The sequence below is a fragment of the Amphiura filiformis genome, chromosome 5 (genome assembly GCF_039555335.1).
Source record: "Amphiura filiformis chromosome 5, Afil_fr2py, whole genome shotgun sequence".
NCBI classification, from domain to species: Eukaryota; Metazoa; Echinodermata; class Ophiuroidea; order Amphilepidida; family Amphiuridae; genus Amphiura; species Amphiura filiformis.
The window spans coordinates 71,894,767-71,905,075 of NC_092632.1; the positions used below are offsets into that span (position 1 = coordinate 71,894,767).

At 35.6% G+C, this 10,309-nt stretch overlaps 1 protein-coding gene across 1 annotated transcript; it reads left to right on the top strand.

The window, feature by feature from the left end:
• Positions 1–1,107: 1,107 nt before the first annotated feature.
• LOC140152372 (monocarboxylate transporter 13-like) lies at positions 1,108–8,701 on the top strand. The gene is made up of 4 exons (XM_072174677.1): positions 1,108–1,525; positions 3,076–3,219; positions 5,150–6,016; positions 8,558–8,701. Exons 1-4 carry the CDS (start codon positions 1,315–1,317, stop codon positions 8,599–8,601), a joined length of 1,266 nt encoding a protein of 421 aa, XP_072030778.1. The 5' UTR covers positions 1,108–1,314; the 3' UTR covers positions 8,602–8,701.
• Positions 8,702–10,309: the final 1,608 nt, after the last annotated feature.

Below are 10,309 nucleotides of genomic sequence, written 5' to 3' on the forward strand. Positions count from 1 at the left end.
AAAGTTCATTCTACAAATCGTATACTTTGCAAACTTGCTTAATTTATTGTTGTTAGTGAGTTATGTACATTTTACAAAAGTGTTGTTGTTTCAGCCATCTTTACAACGTAACTCAAGAACCGCAGCACCTATAAAAGTATATCTGTGGTATTTTAATTCTTCTACACGCTCGCTATGAATTGAGCAATGCAGTTTTTGCCAAAGCTCACTACCATTCGTAAGATGCTGTTATCTACCAAATCACAACAGTTTAAAATAATTACTAACCTTAAGCAAAAAGATTTGTATTAATTTGTGCGCAATTGATATATTTTCACATTTGTATTAGCTTCCCAAGTGGACTAGAGTATTGGATTGCGGTTAACTTGCTTAATACGGTTGGCTGTGGATGAGATTGTCTAATTTCTGGCATACTACAATTGGCCAAGATGTAATGCATCTTATGGATCTGCCTTGCGATTGGTCGCCCAGATCTCGTTATGGTTTAAATCCTCCGGGCACGTGTCATTTCCATTAACTACATCGTACACAACTATCTGTGGAATTTGCGGCGCTGTGTAGTGCGAAATTTAAACTCTCACCAGATGCACAACGTACGTTCTAGCGCGTCTTGTACATACATACATGCTTTACGACGGTAACTTAGCGCACTTCCGGTATTTTTTACCGGCTTGACCTCTGCTGTTACGTAATAAAATGTTGAAAATAAGCCGGCAAATACGGCTTTTTGGGAAACACTCACAAAACGGTCCTGTCCATATATCGATTAATAATCGTCTAGTGATGTTTATGCAAAACACTGCCTTGTCTTACAAAATATAAAAAGTAATGTCACCTCATTTTACTGTGTGGGTGTGTGGGGGAGGGGGTTAGGCCAGTCATTAATTTATAATTATTTTGAAATATCAATGCAATACATGTTTTTGCCACTGTCTTTCCTGCAATTTTGTTCTGTCGAACAAGAGGTCACGAAGTTGCCGTCGCACTGTAAAAAGTAGGCTACATAAACTGAACAATGACGAACAAAAACAGATTTACCCATTTCATAAGGCCGATCCGGTGAAGTGTGACAGCCGCATAGTCATTTGGTGGCAAACAAACAATAAATAGAAATGTATATAGAGCGATAATGACATTCCTTTCATTACACTACCGACTATAATTATAATGTCATAGCTTTCCTCGTGGTGTCAATATTTTCATTGCAAATTGTCTAACATATTTGTTCCAACACTCTCTTAGCTTTTGGAGTTGAATATAACACAAGTGTTATAACACACAAGTGTTATATCCACATTAGTGAAGTTCATTATCATGACAAGGAAGGACCGAAGAGCAAACTACGCAACGGATTCAGGTTGGGCTTGGATGATTTTGTTAAGTTCCTTCATGACCATGATGTTATGGGATGGTACTATTAAATCATTGGCAGTTCTTCTTCCTACATTACAACAACAATTTGCCACACGTACCTGGATGATTGGAGGTATGATTGCTTTAATGAACGCTGTCAAGGATTTTTCAGGTGAGTGTGATAATGGGCTATTTCATTTAAAATCCACACTACCCCTGTGGAAGATTTAGCTAAAGTCTTCCACGAAGGGAGTATAAGTTTCAAATAGAATAGACAATTGGGTAACTTCCATTTGATAAACTCACTCCAGTAGTGGACGATATAGGTAAAGCCATAAAAGGGAGTATGGGTTTCAAAATTATTAACTATATATAACCATTGGTTATTAACCAATTACATTCAAAAACACACTCCCCCTGTGGAAGATATTTCCAAAATCTTCCACAGGGGTAGTGTGGATTTTAAATGGAATGGCCCAATTAAAAATTCATTACCATCCTGTAGCCTGTAATGTTGGATAGAAATGATTTTACAACAATAAAACGTCATGATACAAAAACTGCAAACCCAAATAAAATTTTGAGCTTACAGCTATAGGAATCCTTAAGAGCGCAATTAATGTCACGGTCAAATGTCACTTTCAAATCATTTTCAGAATGCCAAAATGTTTTTAAAATGTTATCAAAATGTGTTTTTGGTCAACGTTAAAAATATTTTGTTTTGATAACTTTTATTGAACTCAACATTAAAACGTTTTCTGGCAGCCTTTCCTGGGTTGCTCGTTACTGTACTTCATGTGGGAGCGATATTTTTTCCCGTATCACATTTGCATCGCACAAGTATATAAGTATATGAGGCTTGATATTACACGTAACGGGCTTTTTACCGTCACTATTTCCTCTTACTTTAACAAAATATAAAGGAATTGATCAGAATTAAAATCTAGGGTTGAACCGGGGTTCGAACCAACAATCTATCAATCCATAGTCCAGGGACTATGCTACTATGCTACGAATCGTTCTACCACAAAGGCGTTTATTTATCATATTTATTGATTACGGAATAAAGCGCATACACACAATATACTATAATACTATTACGGATTACTTCAATACTCTACTCTGAACACATGTCGGTAACCAAGCAGTTGTCTAACTGACATAACAGCAAAATGCACTGATATGGAACAGCTTCCTGGACCACATTCACAGTCCAATAATTGGCACCCAGCACAAGAAATCTGTGAGAATGTGAACAAGGTCCTTGCACAGATGATAATTCCTAAAGAGTAAGTGAAATAGTGTGGATCAAGACCTGTTTCTTAAAGAAAGTGCGTGAAAAGCAGAAAGCAGCACCGTTTTGTAAATTATCATCTGTTCAAAGATTCTCACAGATTTCTTGTGCTGGGTGCCAATTATTGGGCTGTGAATGTGGTCCAGGAAGCTGTTCTATATCAGTACATTTCGCTGTTGTGTCAGTTGGACAACTACTTGGTTACTGCATGACATGCATTTAGCATGTTTAGAGTAGAGTAGTGAGTCAACCCTGTGTGTAATTTTGGTTAATTTTGATGGACAGGATTTTAAGATATGACCTTGTGAAAAATTATAAGTTTCTTTTTTGGCTTAGTGTATTACGCATCGTTGTTAGGGAAAAAATAATCGCCTCCCGGGAATAACTACGTGTCTTTGGTGATTTCAAATTGTTTTTCTCCTCTATAGGTCCAATAATAGGTGCATGTACGGATCTTGTAGACACCAGGTATCTTGGTGTTGCAGGTGGTATCCTGTCTGGTTTTGGGATGATTGCTGCTTCGTTTGCAACACGTATAGAGGTATTGATATTGTGCGTATCGATACTAAATGGTAGGTATTTATACTACTAGTATATATTCTAGGTCTGAAGGTTATTACTACATAAGGCCTAGGATGTTTTAAAAACAAAAACCAACCAACAACTACGGGAGGAAACTCAGGAAGTCTTACGGAGCTGCTTTAGAAAATGATTTGCAACGAAAATAAAGAAGCTAGAGCATCCGACTACAGACAGAGCAATCATTCAATTTTGACAATGATAATCAGACCAATTATAATATGTAGCGTAAAGTCCGATATTTTTACCAACAAAATAAGGCTGACAGCAAAGCATCATATTTTCTGTAAAATACATCTATTGTTGATCAATTGTAATGCTAACAACTTCACAAGTCATGTAAGCTGATAGAAAATAGGATGTCTACAAATAAATATTATATACAAATTTAAAAGCATCCACAATCATGACAATCTGTAGGTATAACTCAACGAAATGATAATACGGAGTCCATATACCGGTGTTGCACTGGATTTAAACAATTCTTGTAAGATTTGGAAACACTGCCACTTTTTTGCTTTTCGAAGATTTTCTTCTAAATTGGAAGGAATAAATAATATTTTAATACAAAGAGAACATGCAATCTTATAGTTGGTCTTATAGCACTATCACGTTTTGCAATATTATCTGATGCTAAACAAAAAAAAACATTATGTCTCAAAGCGCCCGCGAGCATTCGCTTTTCTTAGCACGTAAATTTCAGTTGAAAAGGCAAATTCTTTTTTTTTTTCAAATTAAATATTTGTATCAGTTTTGCCGTAAAATCATGAATTTTTGAGAAATATTTTGTAGAAAATTTACTTGGTTACATTATAGGTATAAAGCAACTGATATTTGTACTTGAATTGTGTAATGAACCGCAATTTTATGCTGTGTACTTTTAAACACTCGCAAATGACATCAAAAATTTAAAAACTTTAAAAAAAAAAAAAACGCATTCAGCATTCGTTTTAAAACTTCCAAGCACTTTGAGACATTTTTTGCCTCATAAAGATTATCATCCTCTGGTATTGACATTATTAACAAAACATATTTTTTGCATAAATAAACGTAAAATACATACTGCAGTTACTGTCCGTGTTCCTATACACAATACACAGTGCTCTCACCATTGACGCGTGACCTCTACAAATGATGTATGTTGGACGAATGGACACTTGCCTAGTTAACATCACTGTGTGAAAAATAACCAGCCAATATTTAATTTATTCTCCAAACTTCTAGCAAATATGTTTCTCTAAAATTACAGCTAGGTTAGATGTTCAGAAATGGTCGCACTTTTGTAAAATATGAGTGAGGGCAAAGCATAGCTAGCTCATAGCTAGCCAACTCCCCGTGTTAATTGAATGGAGATTTGACCGAAAAGATTGAGCTATTGGTAACGGACCGCTCCGTTCTGAAGGATGCCACAAAAAAACGGTACAAGCTACATTTAAACTATTCTAAATAGGTTTTAGAAAATATAGTTTTGTAACATTTTTAGCTAATTTAGATGTTTGGAGAGGGTCGCACTTTTGTGTTTTAGGAAGGATATGTAAACGACAGATAACACCAAAAATATGAAGAAATTATTTCCAAACCGTGTTAAGTCAACAATCATTATGTTGCTCATTTTGAAGAATGCTGGTTAACAAAAAGCAGGTCATTGTCTCATTTCGTGAACAAAGGTACACATACCATTGTTTCCTTTCGTTTCCTTTATAATCGGTTACCCAACTGAAGCTATAATACCAGCTTTATTGCGATGTCGCACATGTAAAACAGACACTTGTGCACAACCAGAGAAGATCTGATTTAATCAGTTGAGCTGCTTCAATGAGTGTTATCTTGGTTTAATAGCTTTTAATGGGGTTTAAGTCCTGCAAAGGTCGAGATGAATTCTACTGTAGACATGACTGCATCATGATTGCTTAATATTTTCAGGTGTAGGTGTTGGTCTACTATTAATTCCATCCCTGGCACTTCTCGGGCGATATTTTGACAGACTTTACCCTTTTGCAAGTGGGGTAGCATACGCTGGAATATCTCTCGGCATGGTAGTATTTGCTCCTCTTACACAAATGCTCTTAGAATCCTACGGATGGAGAGGTACTGTCATGTTACTTGGTGCAATATGTTGTCACGGAATCGTTGCTGGTAGCTTGCTCCGTCCATCCCAGTTTGATAGTGATGGTGAAAAACTTAACATTGGTAAGAATGTGCTAAACTCCTATGATGCTTTGGAAGAGGAATGCGGAGGTTACCACGAAGAAGCCGAGAATGAATCATTCGGCTGGCGAAGTGAAAAGTGTTTACCTCCGCGATGGCAACAGGTTCTAGAACTTACAGGGATTTCACTCTTTAAAAACACCTCATTTGTGGCAGCCATATTCATGATGTCCTGTGACAGTTTTTCCAAAACTGGATGGATTGTATATTTCATCCCCCATTGCATCGTCAAAGGGTTGACACCCTACGAAGCAGCTTTTTCTGCAACTGCTGCTGGAACTGCTAATCTAATTGGAAGATTGATCTACATACCATTTGTTTCTAAGAATTTGATCAGCGTTCCTACGATACTGTATCTATCCGGAATATTAACAGCATTTGCATTGATGGTTGATCCGTGGACTAACTCCTTAACAACCATTTTAATAGCTAATATACTCTACTGTTTAGGTGCTGGAGTTTTAAAACCACTTTGTGATGTTCATATCAAAACTATTGCAAAAGAGCGTTTACTATCGCAAGCATTTGGATTGCGAATGGCAATGAATGGAGTATTCCGTATTCTGGCTGGATACCTTGTTGGTAAGTGATATTTCAAAATTAAAAAAGCAATGTTTTACATAAACATGATCAAAGCCAAATAATCACAAAAGAGAGTTAGTTCTTTATCGATCTGTAAGGGCCATCCTAATTAAAAGTGAAACTTTCACACGTTGAAAACAATTGATATAATTGGTATTAAAGATTGCCGAAATTAATAAAAGGTATACTTTCTCGTCTCAAATGCACACACTCAGTAACTGTTCTTCCCTTTTGTTCTGTGGATATAGCCTAAACATCTTTAAAAAAGTAACTAACCCCCCTTAAATAATGGCCATTGTTCCAAAAGGGATTATTGTATTACAAATCTGTAAAATGCGTTGAAAGCAGAATTGATTTCTGCGCATTTTGACACCTCATTTGATACGATAGTCCAGAAAACAATAAAACACCGGTCAATTTAATGTAGTGAGGTCCAGATTTGAAAGTTGCACTTACATACAACCTGTCTCCAAAAAAAGTGTGCAAGTGAAAAGCGCCCTCTTTGGCAATTTAGAAAATACCGTTGTGAAATAATGCTTACATCAACCATGGAAGAAAGAGATAAGAAGGAACCACAACGAACGCATTCACTTTGTCCACTCCCTTTACCGACATTTAATTGACATTGTTATTCATGAGGATTTACTTTTATCAATACCCCGCGTTAAATAGGTGATTGGTATTGTACTCCATGTATTTGCATGTCTTCTGGAGCGTGTTTGAAGGATGATTTGAACTAATGACCTTCCGTGCAAGCACCCTATAGGATTTTCTCTGGTGACGTGATCATCGGTCATTGATGGCCTACATCTTTTTCTTCCATTTTGCCCAATTTTCCCGAACTTTGATGACTTTTTTCTCAGAGTTGGCAGTCTTTGGCACTGAAACGAGTTAGCTAGTTACGATTATACACATATAAACTATTAAATTAAACAGGTTTTATGTACCGGACTCAACCGGAACATTTTGCATTATTAAAGAACATTTTACATCTATTTTTCATCGAAAAAGTCACCAAAATCTTAACTTATCAGCAAAAAAACGGCCGATTTTGACGACCTTTTCGATGTTTTAAAGGACATTTTCTACACAATACGATCAAGAAAACAGTTTGACTGTAGATCCCAAAACAAAGCTACTATACATGTTCAGAGCATCAGTAAAATTCCAGAGTCTTACTTCCGGGTAGCGTTTGTTTGTTCGTGGATGGGTTTGTTATAGTTTTTTTTCAGTAATGATTTCGCCAAGCATCGATCGCGGTAAATGGATCATACATGAAAGGAAGTACCATTGATAGCGTTTCTTTTCATGCGTCAATAGATAAGCGGATTAAAACTTGGCCGATCGAAGTCGTTGTGGTTCCTTCTCATCTCTTTCCTCCATGCATCAACGTCACCATGGTCACGGGCGCAGTCTTAGCTCTCAAATGCCGTTTGTTCTGTTCAATTTGCTTGTTCTAATTTCGAGATATCTTTATTTAACAACGAAAGGGTAAAATCACAATTGTGCCACTTTTACTAGGGAAGAGAGCTGTACATGTAAATCAATGATAGCTGATGTTGATACGTCTAATACACGCCCCCCGAGGCGCATGCATTAGACGCATCAACATCAGCACGCGTGCACTATTTTGTCTAATATCTCTCCCAACAAGTAATACGCGTTCATTAACCTATCACATGTCTAAGTGCGCAATATTTGTTTGTCTTTTAACATGTCTTAAGTGACTAAGAGAACAGTATTTACCATGATAAAATCATTGACATGCACATGTATTTAAGTTTTACAGCAGAATGTGAAATATCTATTTATCTTTTAATCTCTTTTAAGTGGAAAAAGAGAATCATCATTCCTGTATCATGATAAAACAGTAAAAACAGTCAAAAAAATTTGTATTATGTAATTGATGCATTCTTTTGATTTAACGAAGGAACTCTTGATAAACTTGACTATCACTGTTACATGTAAAGCCCTCTTCCCTAGTAAAAGTGGCACAATTGTGATTTTACCCTTTCGTCTTTAACTAAACATATCTCGAGATTAAAACAAGCAAATTGAACAGAACAAATGGCATTGGCGAACTAAGACCACGCCCTTGACGTTGATGTAAGCATTATGTCACACGGGTATTTTCTAATTGCCAGATAGGGCGCTTTTCACTTGCACAATTTATTTTTTTGAGACAGGCTCTACAATACAAAAAACACTCAGATATCATTACACAGATTTCCCTCCATTATACTGAATACAAAATCAATACAATTTATACTGCAACTTTCAAATCTTGGGTTACATTGATTTAAATGTACGCTGTGACGTCAATATTTAGTCAATTGCTACAAATGAGGTGTCAAAATGTGCAGAAATAAATTCTGCTTCCAGCGCATTTTACAGATTTATAATGCAATAGCCCCTTTTTGAATAATGGCCATTATTTAAGGGGGTTAGTTGTTTTTTTGAGATGTATACATTAGTTGAATCCGTTTAAGATAAAGTAAATTAATTTTAATTAAGTTCATATTTTACGATTCCCTTTGACAGGTTGGATATATGAGAGCACAGGCAGTTACAGTGGAGGGTTCTAAATGCTTGGTGCTGTACATGGCCTTGGAATATTGGTGCTCGCACTTGATGGATTGCGCTTATCAAGACAACATTAATGATCATTATGTGCGGTCATTGCAGTCTACAGGTTCAAATCGCCAGCGTTCGCACAACTTTTGAATGATTGATGGCAATGCTAATGAAGCTTAATGAATTTTTTGATAATATTGACATTCCTAAGCTTAGTGAGGAAAGTAAGCAATATTCCTTGAGCAGCCATTTTCTAATTCGGAATTGTATAATACTCTTGTACACCTGGATTTTATGGCTTGCCGTTAGAATTTTACATTGTATTTTGGCCCGATATTTCTGATATGAAGAGCTTTGTTTCAAAACCCCTTACATCCACTTTTGGCCAAATTGAGTTATTGGCATAATATTATAGTGTGGGTAAAAATACACATTTTGGTAGTTGTTTGACCTTCATACTACCTTCCCTTCCGGAGTTATCGCATATTTCCCGTTTGGGAAATCTTAGGGAATTTCCGGAAATCTGAACTTAAAATGAATATAGAATTGTTTTGTTTTAAATTTTATTGATGTGTAATGGTAGCCTGGAATGTTCTTTACCTATTAAAACCAAAAGGAACTGTTTTTGGGTCACTATGTTTGAAAAAATCATTTTAATTAAAAAAAGGTGTAGCTTCGGAAATACCAAAAAAATGCCATTTTCCCGAATTTAATTAAAAATTCATAATTAAAAAAGTAAATGAGATATTTAAATTTTTCTTTTTGATTTTCAAAGCATTAGTCAAGTTACATAATGTAGTCCAAACAAATGGGCTCAAATTTGATTGCAAAGGTGGTTTCTAGATAAGGGGTAAATTTATTTTGTTGCAAAACCCCTTACATCCACAAAAGGTGCGATATAAAATAAATAATAAAATAAATAGGAAGCCTTGAAAATTGTCCCAAACCTATTCTTTTAGTTTCTATTCATCAACACTTTATCCAATCCCAAATTGAATCAAATCGAACAAGTAATACTTGCACAATTAAAAAAAGCTGTTTTCGCCAGCCCATTCGGGGCTGGTACCTGTTTCAGGTTTGGGGTCAGTTTACTCAAGAGATTATATTTTAGTGGTATTGGAATGATTTTTTTTTTTACTTTTTGTGGTTAAATTTTTTTTTAAATATTTTAATTCGATTTGTTAGGAAAAGTAAGTATGTTTTGCCGTTTCAACGAACGAAAACGAGTGAGTATTACCAAAGTTATGTTTGAACTAATTAATTATGACTTTAAAAGTTTAAAGGCCTAAATGTAACAATAATAGTTAATATATATAGCATCATATGGTCAGCAGAAGAAAATCTGACATCACCTATGATGTCATATCAGTGTCCTTGACCGGGGTCCTTACTCCTTGACCACTGAACAGCGTGATATCATGTTGATAACAGATCTATAGAATCAAAATCTTCATCATATCCCCGGATCATATCACAGATTCTCAACAATCTGTGATCATATGGACCATATTGATGTGAAAGTAGTTATCTATCATATCCTGTGTCGTTTTATGGATAAAAATGACTCAAAATGTTATTGATGAAATGGTTGCTATCATAAACATCAGTTTTGTCTTTTCAACGGAAAAATCCGATGCAAAATAAAGTTTTTAGGGCCTAGCTATAATATGGGCATAATTTATGCATATAGTATTGAACAATGTACCCCATTTGACATGC